Source organism: Ranitomeya variabilis, chromosome 6 (genome assembly GCF_051348905.1).
Source record: "Ranitomeya variabilis isolate aRanVar5 chromosome 6, aRanVar5.hap1, whole genome shotgun sequence".
In the NCBI taxonomy this organism is placed as follows: domain Eukaryota; kingdom Metazoa; phylum Chordata; class Amphibia; order Anura; family Dendrobatidae; genus Ranitomeya; species Ranitomeya variabilis.
The window spans coordinates 117,835,546-117,859,764 of NC_135237.1; the positions used below are offsets into that span (position 1 = coordinate 117,835,546).

The 24,219-nt window shown below is 44.0% G+C and overlaps 1 protein-coding gene across 8 annotated transcripts in view; it reads right to left on the reverse strand.

Annotated features, from left to right (window-relative positions):
* The window catches only part of SLC4A7 (solute carrier family 4 member 7), a 136,445-nt gene that overhangs the window by 67,158 nt on the left and 45,068 nt on the right, over positions 1–24,219 (reverse strand). For 5 of the 8 annotated variants that reach the window (XM_077268939.1, XM_077268936.1, XM_077268937.1 and 2 more), the window contains exon 2: positions 7,113–7,194. In XM_077268939.1, the coding sequence (XP_077125054.1) occupies positions 7,113–7,194 (82 nt within the window). Of the gene's footprint in view, positions 1–7,112; positions 7,195–18,668; positions 18,806–24,219 lie in introns of those variants that run through there. The other 3 variants (XM_077268943.1, XM_077268942.1, XM_077268941.1) reach the window with 1 other exon arrangement.

The window sequence follows — 24,219 nt, forward strand, 5'->3', positions numbered from 1 at the left end:
TAAAGGCCCCGTCTCACATAGCGAGATCGCTAGCGAGATCGCTGCTGAGTCACAAGTTTTGTGACGCAACAGCGACCTCCATAGCGATCTCGCTATGTGTGACACGTACCAGCGATCAGGCCCCTGCTGCGAGATCGCTGGTCGTGTCAGAATGGCCTGGACCTTTTTTTGGTCGTTGAGGCCCCGCTGACATCGCTGAATCGGTGTGTGTGACACCGATCCAGCGATGTCTTCACTGGTAACCAGGGTAAACATCGGGTTACTAAGCGCAGGGCCGCGCTTAGTAACCCGATGTTTACCCTGGTTACCAAAAAAAACAAACAGTACATACTCGCCTTTCGGTGTCCCTTGCCGTCTGCTTCCTGCTCTCACTGACTCCCGGCCGTACAGTGAGAAGTGAGAGCACAGCAGTGACGTCACCGCTGCGCTCTGCTCTCACTGTACGGCGGCTCAGTCAGAGCAGGAAGCAGACGGCAAGGGACACCGAAAGGCGAGTATGTACTGTTTGTTTTTTTTGGTAACCAGGGTAAACATCGGGTTACTAAGCGCGGCCCTGCGCTTAGTAACCCGATGTTTACCCTGGTTACCCGGGTGCTGCAGGGGGACTTCGGCATCGTTGAAGACAGTTTCAATGATGCCGAAGTCGTTCCCCTGATCGTTGGTCGCTGGGGAGAGCGGTCTGTGTGACAGCTCCCCAGCGACCACACAGCGACTTACCAACGATCACGGCCAGGTCATATCGCTGGTCGTGATCGTTGGTAAATCGCTTAGTGAGACGGGGCCTTTAGAGTGCCTCATCAGGCACCTGACATACTTGTCTTGACAGTTTCACATAACTGCAGCCATTTCAAAAGGAACATAATTACCATATGTAACCACTTTCCAGATACAGTAAAAACGTTCAATCATATCATGGTCACCAAAATTTAAAACAAAAACACATCATTGTAAGGGTATGTGCACATTTTGCTGCGGATCCGCAATGGATTGGCCGCTGTGGATTTGCAGCAGTTTTCCATGAGGTTACAGTACCATGTAAACCTATGGAAAACAAAATCTGCAGTGCACATGCTGCGGAAAAAAACATGCGGAAACGCTGCGGGTTACATTCCGCAGCATGTCAATTCTTTGTGCGGATTCCGCAGCGGTTTACACCTGCTCCATAATAGAAATCCGCAGGTGTAAAACTGCAGGTGGAATCCACACAAAATCCGCATAAAATCCGTGGTAATTCCTCAGTAAATCCGCAGGTAAAATGCAGTGCCTTTTACCTGCGGATTTATCGAATCCGCAGAGCTAAAAATACGTGTGCACATACCCTCATATTTCTTCAGGGCATAAAAAAGATGCGGTTATGTGCTGAAGAATAAGAAGTATAAAAACTCACTTTTTTCAAGGTGGTAAGGTTCACGTAAATACTGAACTTCCTTCACATTGTTCTGTAGATATGGCTTTAGTAAAAGGGGCGATATTCCAAAAATACTTAAGATTTACACATTGTTTAAACCATAACAATGATTTGCAGCCAGAATTTACAATTAAAGTTGTCAATTAATACATTTCCCCTTCGCCAGCACCTGAAATGCTCGGGGGGACTATGCCAGCTGACCCCGCAGCCTATGTGCTTGTAGTTATATATAATACATTGATACATATACTATATATATATATATATATATATATATATATATATATATATATATATATATATATATATATATATATATATATATATATATATATATATATAGCCTCAATGTATAGGTTTCTTGTACTTGGTAATGACCTGAAGTAATAAACCCCTAACAACAATAGTCACAATTTCATTAGGCTCATACATTTAGGCTATGTGCCCATGTTGCGGAAATGTCAGCAGCATTTCCGCAACTCCCTGCCGCGGGTAAAACGCATGCGGAATTCGCATGCGTTTTCTCGCAAAACACAATCGTTTTAAGCTTGCAGAATGCTTGCGTTTTCCAAGCGATTTGAAGCATCGCTTGGAAAAGTGATTGACAGGTTGGTCACACCTGTCAAGCATAGTGCTTGACAAGTGTGACCAACTTTTTACTATTGATGCTGCCTATACAGCATCAATAGTAAAAGATAGAATGTCAAAAATAATAAAAAAATATGGTTATTCTCACCTTCCGACGGCCCCCGATCTCCCCAGCGGCGCTCCCGGTACATTCTGTTCTCGGGGACACTTTGTACGAAGGACCTTTGTGATGTCAAGGTCGCGTGACCGCGACGTCATCCCAGGTCCTTCGTGCAATGCATCCCTAGGAACGGAAGCCGCCGCGTGCACCGCTGAGAGGCAGGAGGACTCCGGGGGCCATCAGAAGGTAAGTATATCCCTATTTTTTTTTTTATTTTTTTTTTTACAGGAATATTGTACCCAGGGATTGGAGGAGAGTCTCCTCTCCTCCAGACCCTGGGTACCATCCGCACATGAAGCGCTCACTTTACGCATGGTGGGCATAGCCACATGCATAAAGTGAGCGTTTCAATGCATTCCTATGGCGGCGGAATCGCTGCAATTCCGCAGAAATAATTAACATGCTGCGGATTTTACCGCTATGCGATTCCGCAGTGGGAAAATCCGCAGCATGGGCACAGCAACTGCAGAATCCCATAGGATTGCATGGGAATGCGTTTTTAAGCTTTTTTTTTTTTTTTTTAAGCGTTTCCCCTGCAGCAAAAAACGCAGCGAAAAGGCATAAAAAACGCAACGTGGGCACACAGCCTTAGAGGAGTGAAGCTATATTACCATACATAACTACTACACACACCTACACAAAGCTGCTGAATGATACTACACCCAAGGAACAACTTGAGATAAAAAAACAAACAAATAAAAAACTATTTTCATCCACAAATACACAAAGAACAATACACATGAAGGGTGTTCAGACAAATCCATTCACATCCAGCGAAATAATGTCTTGCAATGCATGCAACCTATTTCAAACTCCAAAGCAAGTGATATCCCGCCAGGTTTCTTTTGTTGGTTTATATTTTTTGCAGTATTTTACTCATCGCTTTACTAAAGCAGTAAAACCTGTGGAAAAGCCCTGCATTTTCTGCCATGGAGAATATGGCCTTAGCATTCACAAACATACTATGTTTTTAGCAGGCTACGGGTAAGTTCACACTGGGCGTTTTTGCGGCTTTTTTTAATGCTAATTTTCAGCTGCATTTTACAATACCAGCAAAGCCTATGAGATTTCAGAAGTCTCATGCACACACATTGTGTTTTTGTTTGATCAGTATTTTGTGCTTTGCAGCGTTTTTTTGACAGAGCATGTCACTTTCAGTGTTTTTTCAGCGTTTTCCACCCATTGACTTGAATGGATGGTGAAAAAAACGCTGCAAATACGCAAGGTTGAATTTTCTTGCAGCGTATTTGCTGCAGAAAAGTCAAGGAGAGCCGGATGTGATGTCACATTCGGCTCTGCTACATCTAGATGGCAGGCTGCATGATGCGTCCATGCAGCCAGTCATCCAGCAGAGCGGACCCGAACCCCATTCACTTGAATGGGGGGGGGGGGGGGTCCGACATTAGTGTTTGACACTGTCATATGCATGACAGTGCGGCAAACACCGCTTCTGATCGGCGGGGAAATCCTCCCCACTGGTCAGAGCAGAGGCTCCCCGCTCAGCTATGATCAGAGGTGTAAACTTTACCTCCGATCACTGGTGTCAGCTGATGGGACTACTGATCCCATCACCCGACACCTACAGCTGCTAATTACAGTGAGAGTAGGAGCGGCGGATGCAAGTTTTCATCTGCTGCTCCTGCGCTATAAATAAATAATTTAAAAAAAAAAAAAAAAAAACGGCGTGTGTTCCCCCATAGTTATGATAACCAGCCAGACAAAACTCACAGCTGGAGGCTGCAACCCCCTGCTGTCAGCTTCAGCAAGGCTAGTTATCAAGAATAGAGGGGTCCTCACGCTTTTTTAAATTCTTTAAATAATTTGAAAAAAATAAAAATAAAAATCGGCATGGGCTCCCCCCTTCCCCCATCATTTTTGACAACCAGCCTTGCTAAAGCTCACAGCTGGGGGCTGGTATTCTCAGGCTGGTAAGGGGCAATTGATATATGCCCCCTCAGCCTAAAAGTAGCAGTCTGCAGCTGCCCGGAAAAAGGCGCATATATTAGATGCGCCATTTCCGGAGCTTTGCCCAGCTCTTCCCACTTGCCCTGTAGCAGTGGCAAGCAGGTTAATAAGGGGTAAATGTCACCTTGCTATTGTAAGGCGACATTAAGCCGGCTTAGTAATGGAGAGGTGTCAATAAGACAGCTATCCATTACTAATCCTATAGAGGTTAAATAAACACACACATGCAGAAAAAAGTATTTTACTTAAATCAAAACTGTGTGGTGTTTTACCCTCTTCTTATTGTTCTGCCATTCCAAAGCAAAGCCCTCGATCTTCTGTAATAACAATAAAATAAAAAAGCAAAAGTATACTCCCTGACCCGTCGTAGTCCGAGCGAACGAGTGTCCCACGCAGTATCTGGGGGAGACAAAGCTTACAACCGGGAGCGCTGCTAATGTGACCACCCCCGGCTGTAAAGTACTGGGGAATGAATGAGACGGAGCGGGTGCAGGCTCAGTAACTAGCGGTGACGTCACCGAGCCTGCGCTCCCTCACAGCCTGACCGGAGGTAACCTCTGCACCATGGGAAACCGCCGGGGAGGAGGATAAGGCAGGTAAAATATCTATTCTGTCAATTCATTCTAATCTATCTATTCATTCCATCTACAGGAAGTTGTTGTTTTTTTCTGTGTGCACTCAACTTTATTGGCATGCACCAAGAGAAAAAAAAAATGCATGGAAAAAAACATGTCAAAAACTTGTTAAAAACGGCGCAAAAAAAACACACCAAAAAACGCACCTAAACCTGCTATTTCTGGCACAGCTTCTTTCCAGCCAAGATGATCAGGTTTTGTTGCAGAAAAAAAAAAAGCAGCAAAAACGCCTTGTGTGAACTTACCCTAAGGATATATTTAAAAGTGACAGTGGTGATCATGGAATTAATGAATGGAGCAAGATCTCTGCTGGTTTCCCCATTTGGGGAACAGTACAGCTGTGTCAATTCTAGGCTATGTTCACACCACATTTTAGAGCCTGTTTATCCATCGGGGAATACTTCAGATACACACATTAAAGGAGTCTGACCCCTCCCCCCCCCCCACCTTCCACCCTGAAATGCAAATTATAGTATCTACACAGTTATATAGTGGACTTAGGCCGAGCAAAACCAATATGAGCAGGACATACTGTATTTAATAGCAGTGATTACTTTTAAGTGTGACCAAAAGCTCGGCCCCCCATTCATCAATGCCCGTCAGTGGCCACAGCTTCCTGCAATGCTACACCCAGAAGTGTAGAGAGCGGCTTTAGAGAGGAGGAAAGGACCGATGATCAGTTACGTCTCCTCCTGTCTCCAGTGCATCACAGAGTAGATCAATGTCAGCACCGATACTGACCAGATATGTGTTCTGTGTTCAGTAGATCACAGATTAGATCTTCTCCTCCATGAAGTCGCATCACACAGGATGGGGTTGGATACATGGATCACATCACACAGGATGGGGTTGGATACATGGATCACATCACACAGGATGGGGTTCAGATACATGGATCACATCACACAGGATGGATTTAGACACATGGATCGTATCACACAGGATGGGGTTGGATACATGGATCACATCACACAGGATGGGGTTGGATACATGTATCATATCATACAGGATGGATTTAGATACATGGATCGTATCACACAGGATGGGGTTGCATACATGGATCGTATCACCCAGGATGGGATTAGATGTGCGGCTCAGCAGGCTGTATCACACATTAGATTAGATGCTTGACTTTGCTCAGACAGTGTAGCGCTGCTGTGCTCTCCTCGGTCAGTGCAATGCCTGCATCCGTAATGTAGGGACATCTGAATGAGGCTTCACTGCGGCGTCTGCAAAGCGCATCAGACTTACGGTGCACTTTTCAGACGCAGGAGTAGAGCCTCATCAGACATCCCTGCACACAGACATCTGAGTGAAGCATTACACTGACTGAGCAGAGCGGAGTCAGTGCTGAGAGCACAGCAGAGCGATAGTTACACTGCGGTGCTCTGAACTCTGCGGTGACAGTGCGGCGAGTGCAGGTTGGACAGTCATTGTGCTACTAATATCTCGCTACCGAGCTTTTCTCACCGCTGGAAGAAGTTACTGCTCTAACACTGCTCTCACTATTCAGGACATGTGGTCGGACACTGACCACAGTCTCCTTTGCCCAGAAGCTGCCATATTTGCAGTGTGCAAGTGTCATGGCACATATACAGCAGTATTACAGAAGCAGCAATGTTTGTGACATTGTAAAAAAAGCAAATGGGTAAAATTGTTTGTGTGCACTGTAGTGTTAGTGGATAATATACTCCTCTACCGCTGCCTTCTCTGGGATCCAGCGCCGCTCTGCTCCTCTTCTCAGAGATGGCGCCGCTCTTTAGACTCTGTAGGACGCACTACGCTCTGCATGAGTCGGAAGTGACTTGTACACGGTAAGCTACGGAGTGTCAGAACAAAGCCATATGGGCTTTCATTGTATAAGAGGTCTGAATCACGCATATAGGGAGCCGAGAGTCTGAAGAGCGGTGATGTCACTGAGAAGAGGAACGGCGCTGGATACCGGAGAAGACGGGGTAGCTGAGTGTACGGAGCAGGAACTGCTTATCTGATGTGGGTAAAATCAGGTTACCTCAAAGTGAATGTAGGAAATTATGTAATGTTATATAAAGAAAAATATATATATATAATAATAATTAGTCCATCACATGACTACCCAGTAGATGTCTTTCAGCATATCAAAAGCTACTGATCCGGAGAAGATACAGAACACTTTCAAGGGTAAAGCGTCAAGACAGAGGACAATTCATCATATTACACTTGTTGGTAAGCAGCTTTGAAAAAGAAATAAAGGGCCTGCGCTTGTGTTCTCTCACTGCTGTATTCGGCACACAGTTCATACACACAAAACGATTTTTGGATTAGATTCTGCCAAAATGGCACACAAAAGGAACCAGCTGCACACGAGGACACTTACTTTCCAATTCTTCCTTCTCAAAGTTTGTGTTGACAGAAGAGCTGGTTTTCCCCAAATCAACTACCGCTTCTTCATCGTGACCCTTAAGAAAAAGAAGAAAGAACATTAAAAAAAAAATGTATATATGTCTGTGCTCGCAAGCAGCAGTTTGTCCAAACACTGGAAACTTGTGAGGTCATTAAAACTGAAAACAAACCAAAATAGAAAGATCGGCTTTACTTCACCAAGTTGTGTAAATGTCATAAGTAGGGGTTCTTGGTTTGAGGTTTGAAACTCACTGAGAATATTAACGTTCTAAACTTCACTACCTGTGTACGGACCACGATTTCCGGACCAGACGTCCACTGAACCAAAATCAGCAGCCTTATTTCTATCTACAAGGCTACTGAATTCAGATCAGAACATCCGCAGCCGGGTCCGGAAACTGTTCCATAAGCGGACGGTGACCCCAGCCTAACCCTCTGGTCAGTGTTAACGTCACACAAGTGGTAGATGAAGAAGGGCTTACAGAAGTGTTTCAGGTACAGCCAGTAAGTGACTAACCTTACCAATGAACCATTTGCACATTTTTGCACCAGGAATCTCCTTTCACATCCTTTGTACTGGTGACTGCAAGTGGTTTCTATCCCCACAAGAAACGCACACATGTCTCTTACCCGAACCCTGTAACATCACCTCATCCCCCAATCAAACTCGCTATAAATTGTAGACCAGCTTCCATGAAAGATCACCAGTGCTCCCTGGCCTTGATTGGAAAGCATGACAACAATGCCAAACCACAGCAACACCTGCATGTGTACATGAGAATTGTACCAGCATTGAAACATCGAAAATGCCTTTCAAAAGAAAACTTTAGGTAACTATGGGGAGAGACCGGACTAATCTGACTTCTCCTCAATCTCGCCTCACGTACACACAAGGGGAATTGTGCAGCCAGGCTACGATTCATGCTACCCAAATCCTATGACAGCTTCCCTATAACACTAAACAATTCATGTTATAGAATAATTTTATGCCTTCATGCTGGATTCAATTACTCTTGTTATCACAGCAGGCCAATTATGGCACTTGTGGCCACACAGGATTGTGCTCCAGGACCAGAAACTTTATTCTAGATGAAGATCTTGTTTTAGTCTTTACTTGCCTGTGTAACAGACATTTCACCTGATTTACTGGAAAACGGCCAATAAACTGACCAGTTCAACTGGCTGACATCATGGGAACAAACTTGTCACTTCAGTTTACATTCACAGAAACGATGCCCAGAGCAAAGGACAGGCATGAGAGAACGATACATGGACACTCAGGTACTGAATACTTCAGAAGTAGACAAACATGTTCTACCACATCATGGAAACACCATACATTAGATCATAGAGTGGTCTCGTCAATTTTCACTTCCCCTAGTTCCCAACTAGATCTTTCTATGAGCACCAAGACCATATATCAACCATGTTACATGGAGCAACAGCCATACGTGCAGCATATGGCTACAACCCAAACCACCATGTCTAGACTCTCTCTTCATGACCTCCCTCAGCAGATGCTTCCTGATAATGTGCGACAGACATGAATGCCGCAGGCTTTTTCCACAGAGGACAGCTTCCCTCCCACCCTCTAAAGTGGACAGTCACATAATTATACTAGTTGCTGTAGACAGCAAAGACACCGACTTGTAGTGTACCTAGCGTTGCATTTTTTGGCGAAACAAATGACCAACTCACCAGAGGCTTCTTTGACCCGACACAAACTCTCCATTTACTACAACTGATCCTAAAATAGGGGCATGACGGACATCCAGCTTTGTGGCACATCCACACGCGCCATAGAAAACAAAAATCAGCTGCCGATTCTATTATGGATCTGCTGCAATATCTCAACACTTTACGTGCAGATTATGTTGGGGGGATATGCCACAGACTTCACCCCTACGCATTGCAAAGGGTTTAAAAAAACAAACAAACAAAAAAAAAAAATTTCCAACTTATTCTTCACCGGTCATGAATCATAAGACTTCTATAAGCTGCTTGTAGAGTGCAAGGCATTGTGGGAACTGTAGTTCTAGCATGTTACACAATAAATAGGGTGCACACTAGCATCGCAAATACTGATGCTTACTACAGTCTCCTCATGTTTAGTGCAGCACGGGGACAGGTTTTTGGATTTATTTTTTTCATTTTTAAGAGGTGGGGATGAATTTAAGAAAACTGTTTTAGCTCAGATTCACTACAGCTAAAAAAGCACACCCCTGTGCTGCACTGTCTACAATGTGGGAAGGGGGTATGTGCCCCTAACACGGCACCTCCCGGTGAAGTTACAAATGCCTTTCATATCTGAGGCCAATTTGCAGGTCAACATGAAAAAGCAAATATCACATGCAGCACGGTGACAAGTTCATCCTCAGGCGCAGTCACAGATGGCATTCTGGTTTCTTTATTAAAAAAAATTCCCAAAAATTGAGGTTCTGACCCATTACTAACTGCATATATGAACATACCGTAGGGGGTGCAAATTCATTAGGCTTAACCTCTATGTGGCAGAGACCTGTACAAGCCAAAATCAATTAGGAATACAGTTGTAGATCTAATAAGATTAAAAAAGAGAAGTTAGGATGGAGGAGGGGAAAGGAAATCCTTTCAGAGACAAATAATATGTTGTACCCATTTACAAACTTTGCGTTTTCCAAAAAATTAAAAGAAAAGAAAAAAAAAAGTTTAATTTACAAGCGCTATGTTCAGTTCCAAGCAGAACCCTGGATTCCCGTGGACGCGGCCTGCCTGGCAGGATAGTGTTACCGGCAGGCATGCCCTAGTAAATCTTCAGGTCACATTATATCGCCGTTAACTAAATGGAACGCAGGAGACGATCCAGGAATAAACCGCTGGCAAACACACAGAACCTCTCCACGTGGAGAAGGAGACCGTTCACAACCGGTGCATGATGACATCCAAACGTCCCTCTAAGAGCAATAATAAAGGTACCTTCACACTAAGCGACTTTGCAGCGAGAACGACGACGATCCGTGACGTTGCAGCGTCCTGGATAGCCATATCGTTGTGTTTGACACGCAGCAGCGATCTGGATCCCGCTGTGATAGCGCTGGTCAGAGCTAGAAGTCCAGAACTTTATTTCATCGCTGATCACCCGCTGTCATCGCTGAATCGGCGTGTGTGACGCCGATCCAGCGATGTGTTCACTTGTAACCAGGGTAATGGCTCAGCCTGTGGTTAGGGGACTGGATTTGAGAATTTATATGTTCACACGATTTCTCATGTGGCCTTAAACATTTATTTTTGATTTTAGGAAGTTTTTAGCCTTTTGTTTCCTTTTTCAATGGTCAGCTGTTTTCCTGCATTTTTTAAGCTTTTGTTGTACTTGTGTTTTGTTTTTGTTTTTTAACTCCATTAAACAATGAAGAAATTGCTAGCGTTTTTTTTTTTATGCAAAAAAAGATGCCCAGGTGTCTTTTCAGCCTCATCATTGACTTGTATTGTACAGTACAACGCATCTTTAGGGCAAAAGTGGCATGAAAATTGGTCTTCTCACTTCTTTTAAACATTTTTTCATTGAAGATATTTATTCCTTTCTCTTGAGCATTTTGCATTGAAAAGTGACCTCTGGATCGCTCCAGCAAACACTGGTCACAAACTCCTGGAGACTGACTGGGGCAGTGCTGGTAAAAGATGAAGATGGCGACAGGCAAGAGCAGGTGCAGACGACCGTAGACTCTCATCCGAGAGAATCGAGTCGATTATGCAAATGACGCTCTGATCAGAGTGGATGAGGAAATGGGAGAGGAAAGAAAAATTCTCCATCTTCTTTACTCAAGTCAGTCCATGGAAATCAGATGTCATCCGAGTGCAGTCTGAAGTTTTCCATGGGCTCATTGACTTGCATGGCTGAATATCAGCTCAAACTCGGGGGCATGCTTAGATTTTTTCTGCAGACAGACCAACATTGGTCCAACTGCTATGTGATGTTTTGTGGGAACGCACTCGGACCGAAAATAAGGTTGTTTGTACCAGTCATTAGTTGGAGAGTAGGGGCAGAGAATTCACATTAGTAGCACTATTCCAGCACTGAAGTGTGGCGTGGTGCTTTAAACTACCACCAATCGTCTACATGCAAGCTGATTTAGTGGACGCTTAGAGGCCTCTGTCTAAGAATGGGCACCATCTCACATTTCCCATAGTTATAGAAACATGAGAAGACAGGTTCTTCTAAGTAGGTTAGACAAAGCAGTCTTCACACCTACAGCAGATGTGTCTCAAAGTAAGGCATTTTGGTCATATTGTTATCCTTTATGGAGATGGTGGGAAGTGGTTAGAGGGGTTGTCCGGGATTCATAAAAACTTTACCTTGGGCAAAATTAGCTTAAAAACAATAAACAAACATTTTCTTGCTGTCAGCCCCAGTGATTCCAGCGTAACCGGCACAGATTATTGGGCTGTACCGGAAGTCATGGCTTCACGGCACTTCTGTCACAAGGCCGCCAAGTCCTGCATCTTCCTGAAGTGGTCAGGTGACTAAAATGGCACGTCCAATGACCCAGGGAATAGCAGGGTGAAGCGCATGCCATGCATGTAATCACTGCCAGCAATCTAGTGGTTCAGAAGAGGATATCAGGAGAATGGGGCTTTCTAGTTCCAGCGATCCAATGGAGGAGTTACTTAATGTTACAACAGTCTCATATACAGGTTCATTTTTACATTATGAACCTGCTCCTCTAAAGGGAATCCATGGACTACAATGATTTATAACTACAATATCAAACTGGTGATGGCAAGGACAGAGCTGTATGATGCAGTAAAGTATTTTGCCACAAACTTAAAAAGTAGACAAAAAAAAAAAAAAAAATACATATGGTATATTAATATATAGTTTGAGAAGACAATGGAATTCCCATGTGTCTATAGCATTCATCAACTCACCCCTCTCACCACACCCTAAAATAAGTGATGAGGTACAGCAAGCGTTACACCAGAACAACAGGTTGTAAAAGGTGAGGACAGAATTTAATAAACTGTGGATTAAGTTACAATTTGTCCTGAATCACTTATCGATCGTCCTGTCAGCATCAGTTTCGGAAGCTTTGCTAGGACAGGTAGAATTACATGACGTGCGGTGAGACCTCATGGGGTGTAGAAGTGGAGAAACATAAGCAGCTCTTTCATGCAGTAGCTTTACACCTACAGCCGCGTGCGAGCCAAGATCCAGGAGTCTAATCCGTACCAGTAGGACACAAGGCCATCGAAGCTACAACTGTGATCATTTCACCGAGTGAAAACAAACAGGAAAAGTAAACACAGATGTCGAAAAGGCGAGTACACTATCTGGTGAAGCGGGAGGACGCCCCTGACAGATGTCACCGTTTAGGGGAGGGAAGCCTTCTCTCGCTGCACAGGTGATTGACACCGATAATATACAGTATATACATACACAGATCATTTATAGATTGTATTCTACCAAGATAAAAAAAAAAAAAAAAAAGCTCACCACACTCGTAGTCACAGTATAAACTTCCCGGGTGCACAGGGACTTGGAGAAGCCCAGATCACAACAACATTTAAAGAAAATCCAGCATCACCAGTTACATGTGAAAAAGGTTTTGGGTTTATTTCATATATGCAATAAGGTCAAAGACTTGCATTCCGAACACCTCCACGTTTCGAAAACAAAATCCTTTTTCTAACTCTATCCCCCTTGAAAAAGAACAGTTTAAAAATGTGTGGCTTTTTGGAATGCAAGAGACCATGCTATTTTTTTTTCTCAAGATGTTTGCCGTCAACTAATTTGAACCTGTATAAGCCCATCAATAAAGAGATCTTGAATAACTCATTTACAGTGATGGTACAGCTCCCCCAAAGCAGGTATGGCCATGAAGCTGAACCGGACCACCAGGTCCATATGACAGCTCATGCTGCACAAAACAATGAGTATTACGGTTTAGCACTGGTCGTTCAAGTGCTTCCAGGAGCCATAAACATGGACAACGCTAAGTGTACAACGTAGGAAGACTTTCCTGAACAGTTCTAGTTTATAGGTGGCACATTTTAAACGTTTTTGCACATAATGATAAACAGCCATAACACAACAGCTCTCAGAAGAATCCCATACCATGCACACATACATAAAGGCCTACACTCAGACTTCACACTCCCAAAGTTCAAGCCAAACCCAACCCCTTTAGACACCCAAAATACACAACCTCATCGGTCCTCTTAATAAATATGACCCCCAAATATGTTCACATTAGTCAAAACTCCTAAAATTAGACAAGTCAGTATTTTGGGCAAATGATAATTTTTGTTATGCAGATTTTCCAATTCAAAGCAGTATAAAACTTAAAAAGGGGGGTATTGGGGCCTAAGTAAACAAAAACCTTTATCAAGGTTGTTCAGAATTATTAGGCGGCTTGTTTTCCTCAGGCAGAATGGGCCAACAAAAGATTTAACTGACTGCGAAAAGTCAAAAATTGCTGAGACATTGGGACAAGATCACTAAACCGTTTTTGTTGCAAAAAGTCAACAGGGTCGTAAAAATCGTGTTGAGAATAAAAAAGAACCACAATAACTGCCAAAGATTTCAGGCAAATCAAATGTGAAGCGACCTGGAAGCCATTATCATAAAGTGCTGTCATATTCCAGAATTACAGCCTCCCTGGAGCGCCCAGGAATACAAAGTGTTCAGTGCTCAGAGGCATGGCCGAGATGAGGGAAGTGGAGACCCAAACAACACTGAACAAGACAGAAGTGGAAACGTCAAGACTGGGCCAAGAAATAGCTGAAGACAGGAGTCACTCATCTCATCAGTCCATAAAACCTTATGAAGAACCTGTCAGACCAGATACATGGGCCCCTGGCTCAATTATTAATGAGCAGAGACCTCCTCTGATTCAGAAACCAGCAAGCGGGATACTGATATGTGTTGGTATTAAAAATGAGTTAGTTGGACCTTTTCTGGTTGAAGATGGACTTAAAAAATAAAAAAAAAACCTTGCAAATCTACTGCTAGTTTTTAGAAGACACTTTCAGTAGTGGGACAAGAAAACCATGGATTTTTGTGCAGGACAATGCTCCTTCACATGTGTTGAAGTACTCCAATGCTACTCTAGCGAGTAAAGGACTTCATGATGAGAGAATAATGGCATGGCCGCTTCCTCACCTCACATACACCCTACTCAGAACATGTGGGTCCTTATAAACAGGAGATTTATGACAAAGAGAAATGGTACACCTCTCTGAACAGTTTCTGGAAGGTTGCGGTTTGCCCAAAAAGCTGATCATCAACAGATTAAGAAACCGACAGACTTCATTAAAGGAAGGTTTATGACGGATAAAGGGAACCCGTAACCCCCCAGGTCGTTTTTAAGTAAAAGAGCCACCTTCAGCAGCACTAAGGCTGCATTCTGTGAAGGTGGCTCTTATGCTTAGTATCCATAGGAATGCTGAAATCACTTTTATAAATTGCCCACCATACCTTTATTGTGTCCCAGAGGTATGTCTTCTCCCCCGGTGTCAACCGCCTCAGAGACGTCAATCATCTCCCTCTTGCGTCTGTGCGCCGCCTCCTGTGTTTCTGTTACATGCCGGGCGCCTGTGCTCTGCCAACATCTCTCAGGCATGCAACGTTAGCGCTGCCCATGAACTTACATCAGGCGAGAAATGTTGGCAGAGCGCAGGCGCTGGGCATGTAACAGAAACACAGGAGCACAGACGCAAGAGGGAGATGATTGACGTCTCTGAGGCGGTTGACACCGGGGGAGAAGACATACCTCTGGGACACAATAAAGGTATGGTGGGCAATTTATAAAAGTGATTTCAGCATTCCTATGGATAGTAAGCATAAGAGCCACCTTCACAGAATGCAGCCTTAGTGCTGCTGAAGGTGGCTCTCTTACGTAAAAAACACCCAGGTTCCCTTTAATGACAAGAATGGGGGCTAAATTGGTCACTGATATTTTTAGAAAATGTATTTTTAGAAATGTATTTTTGTACTTTGAGTTGTTTGGTTATTATTCTCCCTCTAACAAATGAAAATCAACAAGCGATGAAACATTTTTTCATTATTTTCACTTAGTTGCATAAAAATTCTACACATTTAAAACTGACCAATATTGGTGCAGATATTCTTCTAACACAGACAAATGCTCACTTTTTACCTTCTTAAACAAATTGCCTAATTGTGCACGCAATGGAAATTGCACGTAAAACACAGCACTTTATGGAAAATTTGGGCAAGAATAGGGTACTGTCCCATACAGTCACACTATGACAAACTTTGCACAAGTATGTTGCTTCAAAAATATGTTAGGTAAAAGTAAAAGACGAAAAGTTTAATGTAAACCCCCAGATGCCAAAATTAACTTGCACCCAACAGATTATCATTCACACAACAATCTTGTGTGCCTGTCGGGGTTGGAAAGCGTCCAGAAATTCCAAGATGGCGCATAAAAACAGGGCACTTTTTTGCCATGTTCGCAAGAAGGCAAAAATTAAAAGTTGTCCGTGATGATTTTTTTTTTTTTTTTTTTTTTTTTTTTTAAACCTGAAGAAACTGATACAACTGTTAACAGCTATTGACTTCACTTTTCATTGAATGCAGTTCAGGTTTTATCAGAAGCTTGGGCTACAGAAATATACTGTATCATGTGTAAGTATAATGACTTGCTATGGATTTCAAATGTATCTGTAAAAAATATTGTTTGTTTTCAGTAATTTTTTAATAAACCGTTCAGAAAAAGTATGGGCATTGTTTTCATAGGATACTTTTGTGGAACCTCGCATGGTATTTTTGCACTTTACCGCTATTTCTTAGCATTTTTATAGAAGATGTTATGGTGATTTACGTTATTATGTAGATACCTACTAGATAGGGGATCGTTAGAAGATTATTTTTACAGACCTTGTGCTATTTTTTCTGTGTTGTCATGCATGTAGTAGTGTTAAAAAAGAAAGCAAACGACGCTTTCTCTGTTGGGGAACCAGTGAGAGGACAAAAATAAAGGATAAAAGGGTACAAATATAGGTTTCACCTCCAGCAGTTGTATCCTACCTGATGAAGGCTTTAGGTTGAGGTGGAAACGCGTTATTCTTATAACTAACATAGTCTATGTGCCCAATTTTTGAAAGCTTTTACACCTGAAAGATGGCATACAGTGCTTTTAAAAAAGTCTTAACATTTTTGCACAATGCAGAGTGATTTTTGAAGCCGCTGTCAAAATGGGCAGAGCTGGGGAGGAACTGGGGTTACTGGAGTAGCATTGATGCCCAGTCAGGACCACCAGTCTTCAAAATAAAGGTGTCACAGTGATCTTCACGGGTTCAGCGACTGAAAATCTTGACAAGTATGGTTACATCAGTGTAGCTAGAATTTCAGAAAACCTTTCACACATTTTAGAGACGTGTCACAACGAATACAGTATTTACACTGCATGATGTACACTGGGAAAAATAAATTGTTCTTTGTCCTCTATCAGATAGAACGGCGTCCACACCGCCCTGCTGTCACTCTATTCTCGGTCTATGGGACTCACTGAGTTAATAGTACAGAACTCGGACATCTTTGTGAGTCCCATGGGCACAGAAAGGAGTGACAGTATGCACATGCGGCTGCCCCTCCATAAACAAGGGAGACGCAGGACCACCCCTTGCGTGATCGGTCGGCGTCTCAGAAGGGAGAGCTCTCAGCGATCAGACACAACTATCGTGTGAAGAGAGAATCAGTTGTGATTGTGAAACAACCCCGTTTGATAAAAGGTTGAACACTACAACACATATACACACACACACACACACACACACACATATCCCATAAATGGAGACACCTAAAAATATCACTCTTTTCGCTAAATATTGTTGACGGAAAAAAATATAAATAAATTGCGATTCTAAATGAATTAAAGAAAAAAAATAAAATCTGTGTCCTTAATGACCAATACTCTGTCCTCAAGATGCCCTGCTCCACTGCCTGGTTGCTGGAGTAGATATGGGGAGGGTAGTCTCCTGACTGTCTGTTTGGACCAGTGTCATGGTCATGTTGTTGGACCAGTGTCATGGTCATGTTGTTGGCCCGACCTCTGCGTTCTCGCATTCTGCAGGCAGCAGCTGCTTTGCTTCTGCAGCATCTGAGGATCACTGTAGTGTGTACAGGCTCTACTGGCAAGAGCTTGTGATCATTGCTCTCCTGGCCTACTAGACTGGCCACCACTGAGACTGCACGAGTGGCTGGTAACCTAGGCACCAAGCAGTAAACAAAATTGAAAATCCCTTAGTTCTTTAGTTATTTCGGATGGTGTCATGTGTCTGGAATAAAACCCTGACCCTGTATCCTGTGGTCGGCGTCTCTTCCCGCTGAGCCACAACAGATACACCTTTTCTTTGGGCGCTTTAGTTCTGTTATCTTTATTTCAGTCCGCTTTGGGTAACAGGTGTTTTTTGCCTACTCTGTTTGTCTGTCCTATCACCTTTCAGGTGCAGCTTTAAACATCTTCCCCTGCTGGTGATAGACTTTGTTGGATTAATTGATGTAGTATGTGTTGGCTGGAGTTGTTGCCTGTGCAATGCCTTTTCTCCTTAGGGAATTGCTACTCTAGTGATCCTAGGAGCTGTTGAGGACATTCAGGGTAAGCAACCATCAAGCGGGGGCACCATTTCCCTATTTTAGGGTGCCAACCTCCGTGGTCAGGTAGTGATAGACCAGGGTCAGAGGAGAGCTTTTTCCTAGCCTGAACAGGGACCTGTCAGGATCAGGCATTTGTCCCCCTGGCTTGTACGCTACCTGTGTGACTGTGCTTTAGCAGCCATAACGGCTGGATTAGATACATGAAGAGAGACGGTGTTTACCAGGTGAATGACAGCTGATAATTTAGGAGTGCGGAGGTGTGCGCAGTGACGTGCTCGTTGTACTTCCATGGATTATGACGCACATGCCAAACCTTTTTACACACATCCAGGACTGGAGGGAGCAGTGCTCTGGAATTTCTCTAAGCATTGCCAAAAGTTGTGTTTTACCACAGCAACATTGTATTGGTTATATTAAGCTAAAGAGCATCTAATGGGGCGTTCAGAGGCATACGGCGCCCAGAAAGACAGACATGTAGCTGTAAACTGATTACCTTCAGGCATGAAATCAGCTTATCCTAAACCTAAAGCGGATCAGTGTCACTGTGCAGCACATTTAGACAACACTGACAGTTTCTTACTGCGTTCTCTGCTTCTTACCAACATTTCTTACATTTTAAGCCTATTGTAACAGACAGAAATGACAACGGATTCCTAAAGTTGTATAATTTCTTGTGCACCTTTGTACAAATAGTGATACAGCGTAGTGTTACCTCCGTTACTACTACGATTTCCATTCAACCAGAACATAACAGACAGTATCTAGAGATCACAATCCACTCCAGGTATTTCATTAAGTGCAGTAGAAACACACAAGACTTCGTAACGTGGAACAGAAAGACGCGACAGCGATTCCGTAGCCAGACCATAAAGTAACGAGTGCGCCGGCACCCGACAGCCTGTCCCCTTACTATATAAAGCCTGTGAGACTTACAGCTATCATGTCCTTACGGGCACGGCTTCGCTCCATGCTGCTGTCCTAATTGTAGAGCATGTCCTTGACTTGAAGCTGTGTAATGCAATCCAGCCAGAGCAGATCTGTGCAGCAGAGTATGTGACGGCTTTATAATGGTGCGGTCACACACCCCGGCCAATCCGCACAGAGGGCACTCACTCCTCCTGCATCACACGCGGCTGAAGATTTGGCACTTTCAACGTTTTACTTCTGCAAACAGCCAAAAAAATAAATAAAGCAGCCTCCCCCTTCCTGATTAGAACGTACACTGGAAACGGAGTATTGGCTTCATGATTATTACAGGAATTTTCCCAGATAGTTTCATTTTTTGGACAGTCTGGAAACCGCAAGCTCATCTCAAATACAGCAGCCAAGTGGCTTCATGAGAAGACGCAGAGCGCCGTTCATAAAAGGGACATCGGCTGCCATACTCGCCCAGATGAAGAAAAAATAAATCAGATTTATAGCACGGAGAGAAAAGTACACGTTAGGGAAAACTAATAGGGGGTGTCCGGGCGCGCAATATTGGTGACCCATCAATCTCATATCTGTGGGGGTCCGACAGCTGGCATCTCCAATCAGCAGTTATTAGCTCCCCTACATTTGTGTTGTGTCGCCATTTTTCCAAGACCCGTTACTTTTTTATTTTTCAGTCGATGGAGCCGTGTAAGGGTACGTTCCCACGGTCAGTAAACGCTGCGGGTTAGACGCTGCGTACATCCGCAGCGGCCAAATGTTACAGCAAAGTGGATGAGATTTCAAGAAATGCCATCCCCACTATGCGTGCACCGGCAACCGCGGTCCCGGGATTGACGTTACCCTTGCAGCACGACGCCGTTCCTCTGGAAATTACAGCGCCACCTCTCCTGCGAGTGTCTCGCCCCGTAACAGCGCTTATTCCTCACATTTCCAGGCGTATTAAGGCGCTTACTTCTCCCGGGCATTGTCTGACGCTGACACCTGTGTGGGCCCATACACGTTATTTGTGGCTTCCAGTACTTCGAAAACTGTTTCTGATGAAGGTCTTGTGATTAGACCGAAAACGTTTAAATTTTTGAACTGGATGCACTTAATAAACGAATTGTTCACCTTTCATCGTTGCATATAAGATCGCCTGAGTGCCAAGTAATTTATTGCGAATATATGACGGGTTGGATACCTAACTTGTGCACCTCCAAGAAGCCCTGAGTGCCGTGTTCACTACTTTTACCACATGTATTTTTGTTTTTTATTTAATATACAGTTTTAATGGGGGAAATTCAGGGTGACTTGAAGTTACTTTTTTTTTATTTTGCTGCACATAGGTAAAATATTATTATTATTATTATTATTAATATCAGTTTCCTTTGAAACCCAGTCATAGGTAGTATTTCAAAGGAGCTCCATAATGACAAGCTTGGGGGTCTTCAGCAAACCCTCGGCTGTCATATCAACCTTTCGGTGACCCGCGATCATGTCACAGGTATGACGTGCCCCCGTGGCATTGTGTGCTAAATCTCGCTGTCAGAGTTTGACAGCAGCATTTAACAGATCTAACAATCGCTCCCCCATGATTGTCAAAGGCAGCTCCTGGCTATGGGTATGGTATGGGGTGGGTTCACCCACTGAGTCCACTCCATACACCCACTTCAGACTTGTGCCGTACATGTACAAGGGGTTAAATAGTCGCTGATCTGCAGTACTCAGCAGCGGCTGCTACACATTGATCAGAGGTGAGCTGTTCTGCTCTATCAGTGATCACATCCGGCCACCAGAGCAAAACAAAAGCTAATCAGTGGGCGTGCTGGACCCCCAACGATCTGAAAGGTCATCAATGTCATGTCAGGACAACCCCGTTAACCAACAAGTAAATGATACAGGCTACCACCAATGTTACCACATATGTAGTATGTGATAACGATCTACATTGTGCCATTCCTGCTGTTCCTTCTAGAAATGTATGATTAATCTACCTACTAGGTGGCCCATTCGCCTTGACAATATGGACAGTATGGATAGTGCCAGACTGTGTGGGGACTTGCTCCACTGTTTTCCATAGCATTTGGCTGTAGGCAGCACTGCGGCTCAGCGCTTCGCACTGCTACTGGGCTCTAATCTGACCGGGGACGACATTTGCATGAAGTTCGCACGTTCTGACTGCGAGTTTCCTCCCACACTCACAAGCCGTGTAAAATCGCTGAGATTTAGATGATCACTGTCCACATTGGACCCCACAATGCTGGTCAGGCACTGCAGATATGTTAGCTCTATATGAGCTAGTGTAATGTAGCAGATACATGTGCGGGGACAGAAGACAAGTAAATGCCGCAGCTATAGAAGAAATCTGTGTGACCTTTCACGCTTTTGTAAGTGGTTTTGCACACTTAGGCGCAATCAGCTGTTCTGCTAGGTCGTTGCTGACAACAGGAGGCAACAGAGAAGACCTGCTAAGAGGGACGCACTATGCAATGTAGCAGGTGCAACAACACAGACGCCATGGAGCTCGAAACTGTACGGCACAATAACACAGTTAAAGGGCAGGTACATGGCGGCACAGGATCCTGCTAGTAGTGCATGGGTGCCGAAGGATGGAAATCCTAAGACAATGGATGGAGCGCTGACCTTGGCTCTCTACACTGCAGTCTCCACCAGGATGTAACTGCCGCAGGCTGCCTTCACTTACAGGTGAGGGCTCAGGGTCCCAGAACTCGGAGAAGTCTCTCAGTTGCCACCCTGTCTAAATAATAGGTCTCCCATTTAAAACTGTCTACCATGTTCGGCTGGCAGGAGGACCTCAGGCAACATTTTTCCTTTAGAGAGTGGCAGGATGTGGCTGAGTATAGCTCAACACTCAGTCAACCATAGCGGTGCTAATAATCGGTATAAACTCCCCATGGTATGGTAACTGACACCAGGAAGATAGCACGGATTTTCCTGGGAGCCGCTCCCCGTCATGTGTGTGTGTGTGTGTGTGTGTGTGTGTGTGTGTGTGTGTGTGTGTGTGTGTGTGTGTGTGTGTGTGTGTCGGGGGGGAGGGGTGTACAACGCTTTGCATATGCTTTTTTTCTTAGAGAGTCACCCAGGTGTCCCTTGCGTCCCGATTACCTTGGGAAACATTACTGAATAGGCCAATACTTGATCTACCGTCCCTATTCTCATATAATGTTTCTTGCTGGCAGAATTACTATTGCAGGAGCTTGGAGGTCTCCATCAATTAACATTAAGAGGCTGATCGAGAGGTTGTCCGAAACTCAGCGAACCCAATGCTCAATATCTATCCATTTAATTTTAATGAGTAACTACTTTTGTACTTTACATCAGTTAACAATTCCCTACAGTTCCCTCTGTACTTTATCTTCCTTTGTTTGTTTCCACCCATCCACCTTCTCATGATATTACGTTGGAGTCTCCCAGCACTGGGGATTCTCAAATAGACCATTATTGGGGTCTGGGGCTGCAATCGCTCACCCATGTTTTTCTGCCCAGAAAGGGGATGTCATCTGGGGTCTTGTACTGCAATCACTCGCCTCCGCCATCATCACCCTGAAATGGGAAGTCGTGACAGCGCACTTCTGGGGCTGTGCTAATCTCTGGTCTACTTAGCCGTGCGCTCTCTCGCTGGCTCATCACTTCTCCTTAGAGCCGGTGAGGGAGCGCACTAGTAGTGCACACTGAAACACAATGGACAGGGAAAATTTCCGTCAGAATTGACAACCATTGCATGCTGACTAGAGGAGAGGCTAGCCAAGCCCCTGAAACAGACTTTATTGATGACTCCAGTTTCAAGGCTTGTGACAGCAGCTGTGGGGAGTGACAGCAGCCCCAGCTCCCTGATGACATGGTTTCAGGGTGGAGAAGGGGCAAGTAACAGCAGCCCCAGCTCCCTGATCACGTTCTGTTTGAGAATCCCCAGTGCATCATGAAAGAACCACAGTTAAAGTACAGAGGGAATGGTAGGGAATTATAAATTGATGTACATTACAAAATAAGTTTAATTTTAAAATCAAAGATATGAATATCATGGTCTCTGTGACACCACCTTTAAGGAGAAGCCCCCTAGTATCCTTCAAGATTTGATGAGCTTAATATCTGCACCGAACTGATAGGTCAGACAGGCGGGAACGCTCCCCTGTGGAGTTGATGACCACCCTCTACTTTTCGTTCTTGCGTGCTCATTTATCTTTCTTCCTTAGTCTCATTTTGTATTGCCTGGAGATTCCATGTACACTGATTAACGGTAGAGCAGTGTGTTAGAGGTACTCATATTAAAGTAGCCCCCCATGAACCCTTTTCCCCCATATTATATCTGTGTATATATTGTAGCGTGTTAACATATTTGTCAACCATCATCCTCGGTATCTAGTATCATTCTGCTCCTCTTCAGAGTCACGCAACGGTAACTTAGGCTCTCCGGGTCACACTTGCTTGTGACCCGGAGGTGGTTTTTACATTGTAAGCCTATGGGTCGCCAAGCTTTACATTGGAAAAGACTCCTGGCTCACAGAGCGTACAGTCTGAAGAGCAGCGACGTCACTCAGAAGAGTGGAAACAGATCTGCTTCACACAAAGGGTTCCCGTTGTATTTTTTTTTTTCTGCGAGCTTTTGCCAAAAAAAAACATTATCTACTGATACAAAGCTGGATGTATCTTCACACAATCTACTGAAGAAGCTTCCAGCTCAGTATTAGTAAATTATGGGGTTTCATACAAAAGCTCATCCAGGTGCTCGCTAAAAAAAACTTTGCATGACAGGATTGAACTTCCGGCATGGAGAAGCAGCACTTCACGTATTGGCAGATTCTCAGTAATTTACTCATTACAGGAAGGAAGCGATGACTGATCTTAAAAGACATCTATGAGGTAAGAGACCAACCAGGACGTGATACTAAAAGGCCCTTAATTATGGAAGAAAGTTTCAACTGATATTCAGAAACACAATTTTCAATCTTGTAATTTCTCAATATTGGATTCATATATAAAATGCTAATAAACTTCACAGATTCAGAATCTCAAACCCGCAGCGACAGCTGCCAAGATGGCGATTGCGCAGGTCACATCTCCTGTACCACACCACTGGACTGGACGCTGACTAATTGTTTTAAAGACTTTTTAATTCTAATCTTAAGAGGCCAGTTTACTGGATTGTTTTTTAATTATTTAAACTAAGTATTTTCTCCAATTGGTGCTGTCCCACTGATTCTGTGATAGTTTTTTTTTCATTCTGTTCCCCTCAGTTCCAAAATTATGCCCCTTAGAAATAAGTAGGCAACTATTCCCATATACCTCCCAGGTAGAAGTCCTGTTATACACGCACGGATGGTTCAAGGGAAAATTTGCACCATTATTACTCTAGAATGGAGGGGCTCAGAAGAAAAAGAGAAACAGATTCAGAAACCAGGAGCAGCGCCAATTGGAGGAGGTCCTTAGTTTAAAGGGTTTGTCCACTACTAGGACATCCCCTTTTTAAGCTGGATGTTTGCCTCTGATTAATTAAAAACACTTAAACTCCCCTCTCGTGCTTCTGCCATTACAGCGGCATCGTGATACGTTC